The sequence below is a fragment of the Bos indicus x Bos taurus genome, chromosome 4, assembly GCF_003369695.1.
Source record: "Bos indicus x Bos taurus breed Angus x Brahman F1 hybrid chromosome 4, Bos_hybrid_MaternalHap_v2.0, whole genome shotgun sequence".
Classification (NCBI taxonomy): Eukaryota; Metazoa; Chordata; class Mammalia; order Artiodactyla; family Bovidae; genus Bos; species Bos indicus x Bos taurus.
Window position 1 is genome coordinate 84,191,267 of NC_040079.1, and position 19,540 is coordinate 84,210,806.

General features: G+C 36.8%; 1 protein-coding gene and 1 non-coding gene across 2 annotated transcripts in view; one reads left to right on the forward strand and one right to left on the reverse strand.

Annotated features, from left to right (window-relative positions):
• Window positions 1–19,540, reverse strand: part of SEMA3D (semaphorin 3D) — a 230,541-nt gene that overhangs the window by 89,691 nt on the left and 121,310 nt on the right. The window contains exon 5 of the mRNA XM_027539842.1: window positions 11,914–11,976. Coding sequence (XP_027395643.1) covers window positions 11,914–11,976 — 63 coding nt within the window. The remainder of the gene's footprint in view (window positions 1–11,913; window positions 11,977–19,540) is intronic.
• On the forward strand, window positions 18,597–18,701 carry LOC113891973. Its single transcript, XR_003510945.1, has one exon. It is a non-coding gene; the product is annotated as a U6 spliceosomal RNA (small nuclear RNA).

Consider the following 19,540-nt stretch of genomic DNA (forward strand, 5'->3'; position numbering starts at 1 on the left):
ACATTTCTACATTAAGACTCAACGGGACCTACAGAATGAATATATACAGAGTATTAAAGAGATATCCATACTTACTTTCAAGAATTACCTACAGAACCAAACCCAAACCAAACATTATGTTCTGATGTTCCTACATTTTCTGTCCCATAGATCTTACTGTGTGCAGTTTCAACTGAATCAGCTACACTAAACATAACACTTAACACAGATGTCTTCATATATATTATTCCATTCTTATTTTCCAGAATGCCCTACCACTTTATTTCCATTATTTTCAATGTTACAGAGCCTTTAAGACCCAGCTTAAGTCCAGCTTATTCCAAGAACTTCTTCTGTTTCTTCCATAAATATTTTTTATGCCAAGTCAAAATTTTAAGAGACTTATATTTCTGCCTCTTTTCCAAAAGCTTGGGCCTAAAAGTATTCTTTAAAATGTGTATCTTTATAACTTAGTTATTTTCTATCCCTGAACTGCTTGTAAATAGTGACTCAATTTTTCAAAATAGTCATTCTTATTATTTTCAATCCATCTCCTCTAAGCCATCCCTTATGTTTACATAATTACTGGAAACAATTTTTAACTAACTTCATGATTCTCAGATCCAAAGACTCCAAGAAAACACTGGGCAACAGTACACTTTTATTTTAAATCAGCTCTACCTAGGAGATGGACAAGTGTTTACTAAGGAGGTTGGAAAACTATGAAATCACTGAGATTCAGAGAAAAGGTCCATTTTCTCTTGCCTGAATGGCCACAGGTCCTTCACCTGTCAGGTAACTGCTGTCATTAGGGTTGTTAGGAAAAGAATATTAAAAAATAAAAAAGACCAACTGGTAGGATGATTTTTTAAATATTTTTAATGGCAGATGATAACTTAGCTGATAGGATTATGATTGTTATATGGATTAAAATAAAGAATATAACACTTAATAGTTGTTTATCACAAACTCTGATTTTGACCTAAACAAAATAATCAGTTTCTCAGTGGCTATTCTGATGTTCAAGGAGAGAGCTATTTCTGCATAGCTGTGGTACAGAGTTTCTAGTACCTAGTTCTTTTTTGTCCAGCTGGCCTGGTAATCTTATGTCTCAAGAATTTGTAGATCCCAGTGAATAAAATCTGCACACTCTACTACAGAAAAATGTTACAAAGAACTAACTTACTGAGTCTTCTGCTCTCTGCGCCCTTACAAACAAAGCAGTTGCTTAACACTAAATGAGAGGACAGTATCAGTCAGTCCCTCAGTTAGCCATAGAAGAGAAGGATGTTTATCATGTAGGGAGAGTCAGAATTCTCTAATAGCAGCAGGACAACTACATATGGTTACACATTTGTGCTGCAAAAAAAGAAAGTCCTATTTTAGCATATGCAAATCATACTGTAGGATCCTTAATATCCTGAATATTTTCATACATTTAATATATGTTCTCATATAAGTATTACATGTAGACTCCTAAGAAAGGAAAATTTTATATTCATTGAGACAATTTATCTGGCAGACAATCTTAACAAAATCATATTATATGTTTTTCGCCCTTCCACCAAGGTATCTGATGAAGAGAATTTATTTTTTATTGACACAAAGCACTGTAGAAAACTAGCTTCATGTTCTTTTATATCATGTTAGACAATCACAAATGAAAACTTAATTCAGAGAGAAAATTCGCCCTACTAATGGTTTTGATGGTGACTGCAGCCATGAAATTAAAAGACGCTTACTCCTTGGAAGGAAAGTTATGACCAACCTAGATAGCATATTCAAAAGCAGAGATATTACTTTGCCAACAAAGGTCCGTCTAGTCAAGGCTATGGTTTTTCCTGTGGTCATGTATGGATGTGAGAGTTGGACTGTGAGGAAGGCTGAGCACCAAAGAATTGATGCTTTTGAACTGTGGTGTTGGAGAAGACTCTTGAGAGTCCCTTGGACTGCAAGGAGATCCAACCAGTCCATTCTGAAGGCGATCAGCCCTGGGCTTTCTTTGGAAGGAATGATGCTAAAGCTGAAACTCCAGTACTTTGGCCACCTCATGTGAAGAGTTGCCTCATTGGAAAAGACTCTGATGCTGGGAGGGATTGGGGGCAGGAGGAGAAGGGGATGACAGAGGATGAGATGGCTGGATGGCATCACCGACTCGATGATGTGAGTCTGAGTGAACTCTGGGAGTTGGTGATGGATGGGGAGGTCTGGCGTGCTGCGATTCATGGGGTCGCAAAGAGTCGGACATGACTGAGCGACTGAAGTGAACTGAATGGTTTTGAACAAATGTCTCAGTAACATGAGATAAGCCAGGGCAAAAAAGAGTAAAAATGTAGGTGATCATCAGATAAATTCTAATGATGGCTTCACTGGTAGGGTAAGAGATTCATTCTAATATTCTCCAGCCTTCATCTTGCTCACTCATGTTCACTGAAGGGACTTCTACTTATTAGTCTTTTCCCCACAAAGAGGTTTATGCAAGGGTAAAATCTATACAAGGAATAGTACACAGGGAGGGGAAAAGTGTAGAGGGATATGCCTGGAGTGAGGTGGGATTGACTCACTGCTAGTAATTACATAATTTTTCAAAAGCTCTGTTTTACCAGAGTCATAGAATTTAGAGAAGAATGGTTATGGAGTGAATATTTGTGTCCTCCCCAAATTCATAGGTTGAAACCCTAATGCTCCCAGGGTGATGGTGGTCGGAGGTCAGGTTTTTAGGAAGTAAATAGCTGGAAGTCTTTTGTGAGTCCCTTGGATAGTAAAGAGATCAAACTAGTCAATCTTAAAGAAAATCAACCAGAATACTCTTTGGAATGACTGATGCTGTATCTCTAATACTTTGGCCACCTGATGTGAATAGCTGATTCATTGGAAAAAACCCTAATGCTTGGAAAAATTGAAGGCAGAAGGAGAAGAGGGAGACGGAGGATGAGATGGTTGGATGGTACCACCAATATAATGAACATCAACTTGAGAAAACTCCAGGAGATGGTGAGGGACAGGCAAGCCTCGTGTGCTGCAATCCATGGGGTCGCAAAGAGCCAGACACAACTTGGCAACTGAATAGCAATAGCAACAGCCTTAGAAGAGGTCAGGAGGTGGAATCCTCCTGATAGGATTCATGCCTTTATAAGAAGAGACCAGGGCACTTGCTCTCACTCTCTCTGCCCTGTGTAGAAACCACCAGATGATGGCCACCTATGAGCCAAGAAGAGAATTTTCCCTAGAAACTAAGTCAGCCTGCACTTTGATCTTGGACTTCCCAGGCTCCAGAATTGTCAGAAATAAATGGCTGTTGTTAAAGCAGCCTAGTTTATGGTATTTTGTTATGGTAGCTCAAGCCGACTAACACAGTAATTTTACAAGAGTTTGAAATAAATATTTGTATAAAGAAATAAAACAACTGCCTTTCCAGATTATAAATTATAAAGTCTGAAAGATTAGAGACTGTGAGACACAGCACTGTTTAAAAAGGCAAATAAGGCCCAGAGTGAAACATCACACACAAAGGAGATATAATTTGAGTGATGATAAAGAAAAGCTCTGAATCACACCTAAAACATTGCACATCCTTTAACTTTTCTGGGAGTACTTTATTAAGATGCAGCCAGCCCTGGAAAGTAACCCATTATGCTAGTTCCTGACTTGGTGAGATATTACCAAGGATTTACTCTTGGTAATATTCTCCCTTCTCTCAGACTGGGCTGCCATGGAATAGAACACTGTAGGGACAGTTCTGAATTTTCTGACTTAGTTTACCCAAAAGTCAGTTCTGCCCAAAGTTTCCTGTCGATGAAGTTGATGGCAGGCAGTTCTCTAAGAAGATTGAAGCAATGAAAAGGCATTGGTTACCTGAAGGAAAGAAACGTGGAAAGAGATTCTAAAAGATAAAGTCTCTTATTTTAAATTTTGCCTAGGGTGGTCATTTCAGCCAAACACTAGTGCCTCAAGTGAAACAAAAGTCTTTCTCTTTTAATTTATAACATTTTTTAAGGCTCAAAGATTATGTGTTTTCTTTTTGTGCACAAGTTTCATTAGGTTTTGCTTAAATAGCATGAGCAATAATTAACTTGATTTAATTCACTTAGCAAACTGCATAGCTATTAAGGGTGGTGTAATTCTGTGAGGCATGAAGAAAGAAAACTCTGAGAAGCAGCTTTTTAAATTTTCCCTGAAAGCTGACTAATTTATAGCTATTGCCACAATGGTAAGGGTTGTTGCACGTGATCAAACAATTCAACTCAGTGAGTGATATACTCAACCTTGGAAGAGAACTGAATTTCCCCTTCCTTCCTATGCTTCCTACCTACTCTCTTTCCTACCTCCTCAACTCTCCACTATAAGACAGACTGAAAAAGACAGAATTAAAAACAAGTATCAACCTTCTGGGTGTCCCAGGTGGCACTAGTGGTAAAGAAACCACCTGCCAATGCAGGAGACTTAAGCGAAATCGGGAAGATCCCCTGGAGGAGGGCACAGCAACCCACTTCAGTATTCTTGCCTGGAGAATCCCATGAACAGAGGAGCCTGGAGGGCCACAGTCCATGGGGTTGCACAGAGTCGGACAGGACTGGAGAGACTTAGCACACGTGCACACGTAGTAGTAACAGCTCAGTGGTGAAAGCATCTGTCTGCTAGTGCAGGAGTCCCAGGCTGGATAAATGGGTTGGGCAGATCCGATGGAGAAGGAAATGGTAACCCACTTCAGTATTCTTGCCTGGGAAATCCCATGAACGGAGAATCCCATGGGAGGCTACAGTCCATAGCGTTGCACAGAGTTGGACACGACTGAAGCGACTTAGCATGCACACACACATACCAACTTGCTGATTTTTTCAAGTAATATTACTCGTTCCAATATCTACCCTTATACACATTTCTTTCTGTTGTTGCTATTCAGTCGCTAAGTCCTAACTCTTTGTGACCCCATGGACTGTAGCCTGCCAGGCTCTTTACACCATGAGAGTTCCAGGGCAAGAATACTGGAGTGGGTTGCCATTTCTTTCTCCCGGGGATCTTTCCAACCCAGGGATTGAACCTGTGTCTCCTGCATTGGCAGGTGGATTCTTTACGACTGAGCCACCAGGGAAGCCCCATACACATCCTTCAGTCAGTTCAGTTCAGTAGCTCAGTCGTGTCTGACTCTGCAACCCCATGAATCGCAGCACGCCAGGCCTCCCTGTCCATCACCAACTCCCGGAGTTCACTCAGACTCACGTCCATCGAGTCAGTGATGCCATCCAGCCATCTCATCCTCTATCATCCCCTTCTCCTCCTGCCCCCAATCCTTCCCACATATATATATAAAACACACATATATAAATAGATATATAGCTATAAATAAAACAAATATAAAACTTAATACTTAGAGAAAAGACAGATACCTATTCATCTATGTATTAACATCTAGAACTTGTTTCCCCCTAATACTTGGAAAAATATTAGCAAAACAGAAGTATTTGTAAGTCCTTAATCTTACATGTAGTTCAATTAAATCCAATACAGCTTTATATGTGTTTTTGATAACTGAATTGTAATCATTTAAATTATTTAGGTGCAACATGAAAAGACACTTATGATTAAGAATCTGATCAATCTTTGTGTTTAGTATATTTTGCAGAATACTATGATCTTCAATTTTTTTGATCACTTGCCACATGCCTATCATTGTGGCAAGAATACACAGAAGAACTTACAAAAAAGATCTTCATGACCAAGATAATCACGATGGTGTGATCACTCACCTAGAGCCAGACATCCTGGAATGTGAAGTCAAGTGGGCCTTAGGAAGCATCACTAGGAACAAAGCTAGTGGAGGTGATGGAATTCCAGTTAAGCTATTTCAAATCCTAAAAGATGATGCTTTGAAAGTGCTGCACTCAATATGCCACCAAATTTGGAAAACTCAACAGTGGCCACAGGACTAGAAAAGGTCAGTTTTCATTCCAATCCCAAAGAAAGGCAATGCCAAAGAATGCTCAAACTACCACACAATTGCACTCATCTCACAAGCTAGTAAAGTAATGCTCAAAATTCTCCAAGCCAGGCTTCAGCAATATGTGAACCATGAAATTCCTGTTGCTCAAGCTGGTTTTAGAAAAGGCAGAGGAACCAGAGATCAAATTGTGAACATCCGCTGGATCATCAAAAGAGCAAGAGAGTTCCAGAAAAACATCTATTTCTGATTTATTGCCTATGCCAAAGCCTTTGACTGTGTGGATCACAATAAATTGTGGAAAATTCTGAAAGAGATGGGAATACCAGACCACCGGACCTGCCTCTTGAGAAACCTGTATGCAGGTCAGGAAGCAACAGTTAGACTGGACATGGAACAATAGACTGGTTCCAAATCGGAAAAGGAGTACGTCAAGGCTGTACATTGTCACCCTGCTTATTTAACTTATATGCAGAGTTCATCATGAGAAACGCTGGGCTGGAAGAAGCACAAGCTGGAAATCAAGATTGCTGGAAGAAATATCAATAACCTCAGATATGCAGATGACAGCACCCTTATGGCAGAAAGTGAAGAGGAACTAAAAAGCTTCTTGATGAAAGTGAAAGAGGAGAGTGAAAAAGTTGGCTTAAAGCTCAACATTCAGAAAACGAAGATCATGGCATCCGGTCCCATCACTTCATGGGAAATAGATGGGGAAACAGTGTAAACAGTGTCAGACTTTATTTTCTGGGGCTCCAAAATCACTGCAGATGGTGATTGCAGCCATGAAATTAAAAGACACTTACTCCTAGGAAGGAAAGTTATGACCAACCTAGATAGCATATTGAAAAGCAGAGACATTACTTTGCCAACAAAGGTCTGTCTAGTCAAGGCTATGGTTTTTCCAGTGGTCATGTATGGATGTGAGAGTTGGACTGTGAAGAAAGCTGAGCGCCGAAAAACTGATGCTTTTGAACTGTGGTGCTAGAGAAGACTCTTGAGGGTCCCTTCGACTGCAAGGAGATCCAACCAGTCCATCCTATAGGAGACCAGTCCTGGGTGTTCATTGGAAGGACTGATGCTGAAGCTGAAACTCCAGTACTTTGGCCACCTGATACAAAGAGATGACTCACTGGAAAAAGACCCTGACGCTGGGAGGGATTGGGGGCAGGAGGAGAACAGGACGACAGAGGAAAAGATGGCTGGATGGCATCACTGACTCGATGCACATGAGTTTGTGTGAACTCCGGGAGTTGGTGATAGACAGGGAGACCCGGCGTGCTGTGATTTATGGGGTCGCAAAGAGTTGGACACAACTGAGTGACTGAACTGAACTGAACTATTATTGTGGTATATCTTAGGTTTGTCAGGTAGACCTCTGTTAAAATTCAGTCTGCAAAGATATCTGTTTCGGTCCTATAATATTAAAAACATTTTAATATGTTGTCAACACTTCAGAATAAGTATATGAAAATCCAAATATCACACTTCTCTCAAAAATTATTTAACAACAACAACAAAAATCTAACAGATTTCTACCACTTATGGTAGAAGGGGAAAAAAAATAATTTAAAGGAAAAAAAGGAGAGATGTGCCTATAAAAGTCTAAATACCTAACAGGAAAACTAGGAAAGGACATTTTTTACGTGAGTGTGACACAAAGTAATCATAGAAAGAAAGAAAGAAAGAAAGTGAAGTTGCTCAGTCGTGTCCGACTCTTTGCGACCCCAAAGACTGTAGCCTACCAGGCTCCTCCCTCCATGGGATTCTCCAGGGAAGAGTACTGGAGTGGGTTGCCATTTCCTTCTCCAGGGGATCTTCCCAATCAAGGGATGGAACCTGGGTCTCCTGCATTCCAGGCAGACGCTTTAACTTCTGAGCCACCAGGGAAGCCCCCAAAGTAATCATATATGAATATAAATCTTAATTTTACAAATATATATGATATTTAGTGTTTATAGTAATGAACGACCTTCAAGCTAAAAACAATAAAAATAATTTTGTTTTTGTTGGCAAAAATTAAATATATTTATTTCATTCATTAATGTATTAATGTTAAGCATTAAGTATATGATGTATACAATATTAGCAAGGGTATGGGGAAATATACTCTCTTAAGAGCATGTACTGCTAATTTAAGTATAAGAAGCTTAAACTTTCTGGAGGGCCATTTTACAATGCATAAAATATTTTATATCCTTTGACCAGTAATTTTACCCAATAACCAGAGATGTTCACAATATTTATATATAAGGTTTTTCATGTGTGGCATCATTTACAATAGTAAAAACTGGATATATATCAAAATTCTAACAATAGGGGATTGATGAAATAATATATAAAGGAATGCAGTGCAGCTATTAAAAGTAGTGTTATAAAAAGGAATTTAATGACATGGGAAAATGCTCATGGCAGTCTGTGAAGTGAAAAAAAAATGTTTTAAGGGACTATGTATACAATGATTTCATTCTGAAAAATAGTAAATAGATAAGATAGAAGAATAAACATCAAAATGTCACCAGCTATCTCTGGGTAATGTTCATGGGGAAAGAAATATTTACAGATGAATCTATATAGTTTTCAAACTTTCTGCAACGAACACTTTGTTGTACTTTTAGATGTTCTTTAAAACGGAAGATAAATGTAATCAGAGAACTTTAGAGACGGAAGATCCTTTAACTCTTTGCAGTGTCTCTATTGACAAGGTTGTGTGCTCTGATAGTTAAGCTGACGAACAGCCCAGGCTGCCCACACGCCATTCATTCTTTTGTCAGGACTGAGCTGTTTACCCCTCTTTTCTTTGCAGGACCAGCCATTTCTTTAGTGACTTTCTGTTGAATAATATTCTAAACAGAAACAAAATAGACCAAATAGCGTCCTGTCGCCTCTTCCTTCCCTGGATTAAAATTGCGGACTGTACTCAAGCAAGAGGACTAGCTCTCTTTTGTATCCTGTTCTTCCACCTCCTCAGCACACCAACTAGCTAACTTTCATTATGGTAAATAATTCACTATTTTTCAGTTATATAGTACCTTTGTGTAAAGGGACAGTCTTTCTAAACACTTGTTAATTCTCAATACACTCTTGGGAAATAGGTAAAAATTACTAGAGAAGGGAGAGTGTGGGTAACGCCAAAGGTTGTAAGAGATGATAATAAAACCACAGACTAGTCTCAGTTTTCTGTGGACCAAAATCTATGTAATGATGTAAAATGAGGATCTGTGTTATGGTGATAGTGAAGAGAGAAATGGTTTGAGGGATTCAGTTTGTAGACCTTACACATAAAACTTAAATCTTTATGTGTAGACTGTAGTATTTCATAAGAGCACAGATTGTGGGGCAAGCCTTCTTGATTTAATTCCTGGCTTCACTATTTACTGAATACGTAATATTGGGCAAGTCAGTTAATTGTTCTGGTTTCAGTCTTCTCATTTGGAAAATGAGGAATAATAATAAAATCTAACATATTGTTTTAAGGATTAATCAAGATTATAGGTATAAAGCATTGAAAGCAGTTCCTGGAACATGGTAAGTACTATAAATATGTTACCTATTCTTAGTAACTCTAAAATATAATATTATTTTAAAGGGACAAATTAAAAAAGGAGACAGACACTTTTATTATTCCTACATACTTCAACAGCAAACTTTACAGACTTCAGTAAAAAGAGAAAAGCTCCCCAAACCTCTAATCTTAGGTTAACAGGTGTTAGAGGTGACTATCAGCTCTCAAATACAATTGAATTGGAAGAACAGATTCCATTTACTGGTTCTTATGTGCTGTCTAGGACACTACCTTCAAAAACGTTTATCACTCTTTAACTTAATAAGAGAGGCAACTGAGTTACTATATAACTGAAATTAGTGAACATACTGAAATGAGAACACTGACACAATTAAAACCTTCACTGATTGTCTGACCTTGAGAGCTTATCCCTCATCTATTCCATGGGAAAACTGACACTATTTCATTGCAGTACATTTAAAACAGCCTTTTCCTTCTTGCCTCTTCATCAGACACTCAATACTAGTGAAATATAAAACATTAAAATGTTCACACTGTTTATGATAAGCTTCTATTGTTATGCAACAAAATAATTTTGAAAAACCATAACCAAAGCATCTATTTTCCCCATGAGTTCAAAAAAGTACTGTTGCTTTTTCAGACCTGGGCACCTGCTCCCAGGGTACCTGACACTGAACAGGGTGAAGAAATTAGAGACATGAGAGGAAGAATATATTCTAAATTAATCTCTTTCATATCTAGTAAAATAAATATAAAAATGTTTTCCTGTTGCATTTGAAACGAATACTCCCTGACATATTTCTGCTAACATTAGGTGCCTGAAAAGATCACATTTAACACTAATTGAATACAAAATCAGGCATAACCAAAAGTTTCTTTCGTTTTGATTATTTTGTTTTGCAGGACAATCGTCCCTCAGTATCCTCAGAAAATTGGCTCCAAAACCCTGACAGATATAAAAATCTGAAGATGCTCAAGTCCTTTATATAAAATGGCAGAAAAACCTCTATATATCTTCCCATATACTTTATCTCTATATTACTTATAATACTTAGCACTATGTAAATGATACATAAACAATTGTAAATACAATATAAACAATTGTAAATACAATGTAAACACTATATAAAAGTTGCCAGAAGGCAGTAAATTCAAGTTTGTTTTTTGAGACTGTCTGGAATTTCTTTTTTGAAATATTTTTGGTCCATAATTGGCTATATGGATCAATATAACTCAAGAATATAACTATACATATTTAGGCTCTTAATAAATACTTGTTGAGTAAATGAATGAACAAATGAATGAATAAATCAGTTGTTATGAGGCGTCCTTGCTGGTTCAGATGGTAAAGAATCTGCCTCCTGTGTAGGAGACCTGGGTTCAGTCCCTGGGTCGGAAAGATCCCCTGGAGAAGGAAATGGCAACCCACTCCGGTATTCTTGCCTGGAGAATTTCATAGACAGAGGAGCCCAGTGGGCTACAGTCCATGGGGTCGCAAAGAGTTGGACACAACTGAGTGACTTTCACTTTCATTTTTCACTTTGGATTGGTAGGCTTCTAAGCTTCCCCTTAAATTTACTAAGCAACATGTCATGTTGCTTTACCTTTAGCACAATATTAAAGTGAGAATTTTTAAATCTAGTTGTGCTTTCATACAACACAAACTATTTGCTGTTATTAAATATAAGGGCACTGCTCAGCTTAATATTCCTGGGTTATAGTGGTGAGGGGAAACATTCCAGGATGATACAAAGGAAGCCTCATGATGTCCATGCTTTTGCCCGAAGTTGGAACTTTGTCATCTTGAGTTATATTCAGGGGGTGACTTATTTTTCCAAAGAAGAGCAATTCTCCCTATCATACAATGCAAGAAGTCAGGGCAGAATACAGATAATCTGACCTGAATTAGAACTTTCAGATGAGAAGAGGTGGTCAAAGCCTTAGCATCACAGGAGATTAAACAGGCAACACAATTGGACGGAGCAAGCAGGACAACTGATCTTTCTTAGTATCTCTATAATGCCTACTTTTGAAAGAATTCTTATAGTTATAAGTTTAATTTCACCCAAAATTAAATATCAAGTGTGTGTTTGTAATGCTACAACAACTGATGATTTTGTGTGCATTCAAAAAATACACAGATTAGATAAAAATACACAATTCTAGAAATATAGTATTTCCTAATAGTTTATTTTTAAATATTTTAAATGTATTTTTGGTATTTTTTTGTGAAGAAAATACAATCAGAAGTAACACTTTAGAAAGTGTAGTATTTCTACATTTCTGAGAATAATGTCATTCATTTTGGCAAAGTAGAACTATTTTATACCATATTAATCTTTACATAGACTATTAGTGTGGTTGTAAAAATAATACACTAATGTCATTCATTCAATAAAATTTAATATAAATATTTGCTATCATATCAGTACCAGTTTAACAAAGATATTTTTTAAAGTCTCATACTTACATTGGCATCTTTCCCAGCTAATTTACACAATTCCACCCGTTCCTTTGCAGCAGGCCAATAAATCTGTAAAACATTTCAAGGTGTGTTAGAATCTGAATATTTAAAACACCCTACGATTCTAATTAGGAAAGGGTGTGAAATTAAAGAGTGGGTATCAAGCCAAAAGCATATTGTTAGCTATGATTTAAGAATTTTGAGATTTAAATATTTTCTAAAATCATTCTAAAAAGAGTATAAGAAAAATCTGGCAGAAACATCCATTTCTATCTGTCAATATTATAATTTATTTTGAAATGTATTTAATAATCGATAAATCATGTGGTATAACTTCTTATTGTGACTTCAACAGAACTTCAGGTTAGCATTTGCTTTAGGTAAGAGATTCTTTTTAGCCTGTTTTTTCTCTGTTTGCTCAGAGCAGTAGTGCACTATAAACATTCAGTGAGGTGTGAGAAACAGCTCTCTGTCACAAGCATAAGTTATCACTTCAAGTCAAAGACCAGTGTGAAATTGTTCATAATATTTAACACATATAGAGCTGAGACACATCTTTCATTTAGTTAAACATTAAAATAGGATGATAAGCATTATCTTATTTAAATCTTTCAGTAACCTTTAAAATAGCTATGCTTACTCTCACCATTTTTGGGTCAGAAAATTTCTTCATATAGTCATTAAACAACAAGTCGAGGGCCATCAGACTGGTTTGCAACAGAGCCAAAGCATGACCCAAAGTCTGTGCCTTGAACTGGGAGGGGTGGGGGGCGGTCTCAAACACTACATAATAAATATTATTTGGGCAAATGCATACAGACAAAGGCAGTAGGCTCCTTGATTGATCACTTTTAATCAGCTTGAACAGTCCTGAATTTACCACAAATAATTTGTCTTATTTTTAATGAACTTTAGAAGTTCTTCCAGGAAGTTTTTCAAAATAAAGCCTAAAACTGTTGTAATACTCCATTAGCTTACAGAAAGAATTGCTCTTTGTTAAGCTATAGGCAAGAAGAAACAAGAAAGTCAAGCTCTGAGTAGCTTATATGTTCCAAGAGTTCCTGACAAATTTTTATTATGTTTCTCACCAGTGTTAGCAGAAAATATTTTAATAGGTGAGAAAAAAGGAAAATATCCTGAGGGAATACATTGAAAGAGACTTGTTAAACCTGGAATTGAACAAATGATTTAGAAGTCACTAATGTTTATATGATGTTATATTCATAGTCAAATATTAGGGTTTTAAGTTTCTGAACAAAGAGAACATAGAATAGCACTTACATTCTTTGAATAGATCTATATGATGTAATTACTGTGATTTTTAAATGAAGCAAGGTTGTTTGTTTACAGCATTAAAAAAAAAGAAATTCTGGCCACATAGCATGGCATGTGGGATCTTAGTTCCCTGACAACGGATTGAACCCAAGCCCTCTGCATTGGAAGCCCGGAGTCTTAACCACTGGACCACCAGGGAAGTCCTAGAGCATATTTTAACAACTACAAATCTAACCAAAGAGAGTACACAGATATGGTTGCTGATCTAGCAGCAGGCTCAGGTGACCAGCTAACATGGATGTGGCTCACAATAAAGACATAAAGATGCTGTTTGTCTAGAAACGGTTTAAAACACATGCACGTGATTTTGAACAATTGTTCAGATGCCAAGTTGTGTCCAACCCTTTGCAACCCCGTGGACTCCAGCACGCCAGGCCTCCCTGTCCCTCACTATCTCCCAAAGCTTGCCCAAGTTCATGTCCATTGCATCCATGATGCCATCCAGCCACCTCATCCTCTGACACCCTCTTCTTCTGCCCTCAATCTTTCCCAGCATCGGGAACTTTTCCAATGAGTCAACTGTTCACACCAGATGACCAAAATACTGGAGCTTCAGCTTCATCATCAGCCCTTCCAATGACTGGTCAAGGTTGATTTCCCTTAAGATTGGCTGGTTTGATCTCCTTGCTGTCCAAGAGACTCTTGGGAGTCTTCTCCGGCACCACAATTCGAAGGCATCAATTCTTTGGCACTTTGCCTTCTTTGCGGTTCAGCTCTCACAACTGTACATGACCACTGGGAAGATCATAGCCTTGATTATCTGGATCTTTGTTGACAGAGTAATGGCTCTGCTTTTCAATACACTATCTAGGTTTGTCATAGCTTTCCTGCCAAGAAGCAATTGTCTTCTGATTTCATGGCTGCAGTCACCATCTGCAGTTATTTTAGACCCCAAGAAGAGGAAATCTGTCACTACTTCTACCTTCCCCCCTCTGTTCGCCATGAAGTAATGGTGCTAGATGCCATGATCTTAGTTTTTTTAATATTTAGTTTTAAGCCTTTTTTTATTTTCACTCTCCTACTTCACCCTCATCAAGAGGCTCTTTAGTTCCTCTTTGTTTTCTGCCATTAGAGTGGTATCATCTGCATATCTGAGGTTTTGAACACAGCCAGCAATAAAATATGAATGAACTACAGCAATGAAAAGCAGTATGAATGGACCTCAGCAATTTCATTATTAGTGAAAAAAGTATATTCTTCAAAATGACCAACAGCATAATCTCTTTAGAATAATATTGAAAACAACTAAAATAAAAGGCACTTTTTAAGTATGTATGTACATACAATAAATACATAAAAAGAAAAGCAGAAGAGTGATGAATACGGGATTCAGAAAGATGATTATCCAAGACTAGTAAAAAGAAAATGATTAAATTACCAGTAAAAAAAAACAAAACAAGATATTAAAGATTTTAGTTTTTGTTCTGGATGGTGTGTTTTCAGATGTATATTTCTTAACTGTTTTTAATTATGTAAATTAGTAAATGAATCAAAATGGGCCATGCATAATCCAGATGACAGACAACAATCTGTCATCAACGTGAAATCAAGAAGTCCTAAATCAATTAATATATAAAGAGCAAAAATAAAACACTGTATCTATCAGGAAATTTGAGAGTTTCTTCGAGTTGTTTTATTTTATTGTTTATTTTTATTTTTAGTCACTGGCAGCAAAAACACTGAACTGAGTGTACTTCTTGCCCCTTTAAAAATAACACCTTAAATAACACCTTGAATTTATGGAATCTTTGCTTCATATTTGAACTTATAAGCTCAAGATATCATCTTTTATCTTGCTGATTATTATTATTAATTGTGATAAAATATGCATAACATCAAATGTATCACCTTGGTTATTTAAAGCATATAGTTCAGTATTGTTACATATATTCACTTTGTGCAATCTTAAGAATTCTTTCATCTTGCAATACTGCAAAGCTATATTTGCTGATTCTTTTGTGTAACAGTGATTTTACAAAGGATAACTTTGTATCATTGGAATAAAAATAAATGGTACATGGAATGCATATCCACAATGTGTCAACTTGTTTAATCACTAGCTCATTTTGTTTGGTCTCTAATCTAGATTAATATTTCTTTGAATCCTTTCAGTATGTCAGATCTTGCTCTTTTCTGTTTTATATGATGGTCAGATTTAATCATATTTCAGAGATAAATTTAGAATAAACATTTGTAGATTTGTTCAGACCTGAATAGCTTACTGGTATTAGTACTATACAAAAAAAAAAAGGAAATACAGGACTTTTTTCATATTAAGTGTGACTTAAAAAAAAAGAAGAACATCACTGGGTTCTCTCCTTTACCTTCAACCAGTGTACTGGGTGCTTGAGTTGAAGTAAATTATGAGATAAATGATGCTTCTAAAATTGGTTTTTAATGTATTTATAGGAGCTTCAAAAAGGAGTTATCTAAAGATTGACAAAATGTGAAAGCAATCTTTTTTTTTATCATTTTAGAAGTCTAAATCAAAGTTCCAAGGTTAGCACAGATTACTTACTGTTCATTACTTATTTGTTCATTAAACACATAACTATGAAAGGGCTTCTGTATACCTGGTAAGGTGTGGCTCTGAGGTCTACGATATGAGTCAGGAAGACAGTTCTGTAAACAGGGAAATGGCATTTCCACCAGAGATATAAACCTAGGGAGAAGGGAGCACAGAGGATGGGGCCAGGATGCCCAGGGAGCCCTCGAAGCACTATGTGGGAAAAAAGTCCCTACCAGTCCTGACTTCGGAGCCATTGTTTTAAATTACTTGATCTTGTAGTTTCAACTCTAATGTAATAGTTTAGTTTAGTTTAATAGTTTCAGCTCTAATTGTGTCTTTAAGACTTGCCAGTAAAATAGTAATTGAAGATTCTTTTTTCTCTTTGTAAAGGGGCACAAATTTTAAAAGATGTTTAAATGGTTTTGTTGTACATTTTCAGTTATTAACTTTAAGTCATACAATTTTAAACTGAATTATGTCACCCTAGTAAATGAAGCAATTAATACTAAAATGACAAGCTTCCAAGAACTGAGTTTCTGATTAGTGGATAAATGCTATACAAAGATATTCAAGCACTGAAAATTTGTTGGACTTCAAAAAACAATATTAATAAATCTTCTGATGTCTGTTTACAAAGCAGAATTTTTCCCCAAAATGTTATCTCACTTTTCATGATTCACCTTCAATCCCATAAAGCCTAAAACTTGTTAAAAAACAGAGATTATCCTTAGGTCATTATTGTTATTCCACAGGAATTCTAAGATAGTATCATAAAGACAATTTTACTTCTTAAGGAAACATTCAAGCCATAAAAATAAAGTTGTTGAGATTATATTGGCTTATTTTGACATACTGCTGTCAAGAATTTAGGAATTACAAATAGAATTATTTTAAGAATAACAATCTGGGAGATATCTGATTATCTTTCCGACTCTAAACATTTACTTAAAAGGAAAAAAGATCACTGAAGTTGTGCCAATATTTTAAAGCAATTATTTTAATTATCATTTATGGTGAAATTTTCTTTTACTTGCTACCTAGTCATTAGAATAAGGTTTCTTTTTTTTTTTTTTTTTAATATTCCCTTTGATCCCTTGTTGATAAACAATGTGCTGTGCTGTGCTCAGTTACTCAGTCATGTCCGACTCTTTGCAACCCCATGGACTGTATGTAGTCCGCCAGGCTCCTCTGTCCATGGGGATTCTCCAGGCAAGAATACTGGGGTGGGTTGCCCTGCCCTCCTCCAGTACAAAGCAGCAAAATTTCACGCAATTCAATTTAAAAATAAAGCCAAAGAAACAAAATTTCCACACATACAGAGAGTTGGCAGAAATATGTTCAAGTAACGTATTTGTTTTTTAATTATCTTTTGAAGTGGCGCACATAATGTGACAAATTGGATATGTGTGTGTGTGTATGTGTGTGTGTAGAGAGATACAGAGGGGACAAAACTGTAAGAAAAAAAGAGCTACAGACAGAAAGACTCACAGACACATAGAGGGAGAGACAGAGATTTTAATTCTGATTGGAGATAGAATATTTCACATATAATTTCAAGTATCAGCATGGTTTACACAAAAGCCCAGGAAGTACCTGAGATCTTGAGATTATTTCAGTAGCCCAGGTAGTATACTTTGAAACTGCCTCATGCTCAGACAAAAATCACACCTCATACTTGAAGATACAAAGTCCACAATCTCTATAAAAGGCTCTCTTGATCATTAGGTAATGGGAAAGTTTTACGGCAGTGATTATTAATACTCTCACTACCTTCACTGAATTTATTAACAGTAAAATGACATACACACTCTCTTGCACTTTGGAGCTTTGCACATCCAGCATCATACCATATTTAGAGCTGCATATGCAAGGCAAAGAAAACACATACCCTATTTCTAAAAGTTGATGCGGTTCTCATTACTCCTTTAGAAAATTAACCATAGGCATTTTTCTTTCACTTATCAAGAAGAGGCATACCAGAAGCTGAGATGTTACTTGCATAACTGCCTTCTTTCAGTTGTTCAGAAATACTCCCACAGAACACTAGTTCTTAACTAACACTGTATGATGTACCAGACACAGATCTTAAGGCTCTCATTTTGGTGGGAGTACTCTTCCAGACCTTGGACCCTACACATGAAGGATCTCAAATATGTACAAGGCTGATCTTTCCATCCATGTGCAGGGCAGACATCAGAAATCAAACAGATCTTTTCTGTGGATCCAGATGAGCCCAAGAATTTTTCTCAACATAATTACCTAGGGTGAAACTACTAATTAAATCACTACAAAATAATTAGGGGTTGCAAATTGGTTTTAATTTGAGTGCTAATGTTAGAGATCAAGTCGATAACAGAAAACTACATGGGAAAGAAGAGAAGTAAATAACTGTATAAAATGTCTCCACTTGAAAATGATAATTTATGAGTTAATGTATTAAAACAAGTATGTCTGATAAGTTAGTTTTCAAATTCAACAATTTACTGACTTACCATGTTAGTATGCTTATGTTGTCTTCAAAGTATTTCATAATTGAAATTGATCACTTCCAAAAGATTCATCTCTGCCTGTAACACTTGAAAGGATTGGATACTAACTTCTAAATAGACATATTTTAGTGCTCACTTTGTCAGCACCATGTCAACCTATTCCAGTATTCTTGCCTGGAAAATCCTATGGACAGAGGAGCCTCGATCCATGGGGTTGCAGAGTTGGACATGACGGAGCAATTTAGCACAGAGGCTATGCAGTGACTTAAGAATTTTTACTAAGGAGGGAAAATAATCGAGTTGTTAGGAGATGGGGAATAGATGAATACATGTATATGTATGGCTGAGCCCCTTTGTTGTTCACCTGACACTGAAATACTAAAATTGGAAGGATATAGAAAAGATTAGTATGCTCCCTGCACAAGGATGACATGTAACTTTGTGAAGGGTTACATATTTCTTTAAAAAATGAGTACAAACAGGTATGTATCTGTTTCTTTCAGATTTACAGAATATAGATTACTAGTCTGAACAGAGACAATACAACCTATGATCTATTAATCTTACATTGATTTTATTTGCTTTGTTGTTCAGTCACAGAGTTGTGTCCGACTTTGCAATTCCACGGACTGCAGCATGCCAAGCTTCCCTCTCTTCCTGTCCTTCACTATCTCCCACAGTTTGTTCAAACTCATGTCCATTGAGTAAGTGATGCCAACCAACTATCTTATCTCCTGTTACCCTCTTCTCCTCCTGCCCTCAATTTTTCCAAGCATCAGTCCTTCCAATGAATATTTAGGGTTGATTTCCTTTAGGATTGACTGATTTGATCTCCTTGCTGTTCAAGAGAATATCAAGAGTCTTTTCCAACACCACAGGTCAAAAGCAACAGCCTTCTTTATGGTCCAACTCTCACATCCATACATGACTACTGGAAAAACCATAGCTTTGAGTAGATGAACCTTTGTCAGCAAAGTGTTGTCTCTAATTCTTAATACGTTGTCTAGGTTTGTCACAGCTTTTCTTCCAAGGAGCAAGTGTCTTTTAAGTTTGTGGCTGCAGTCACTGTCTGCAGTAATTTTGGAGCTCAAGAAAATAAAATCTGCCACTGTTTCTACTTTTCCACCATGTATTTGCCATGAAGTGATGGGACTGGATGCCATGATATTAGTTTTTGAATGTTCAGTTTTAGGCCAGCTTTTCCATTCTCTTCTTTCACTCTCATCAAGAGGCTCTTTAACTCCTCTTTGCTTTCTGCCATTAGAAGGTTATCATCTGCATATGTGAGGTTGTTGATATT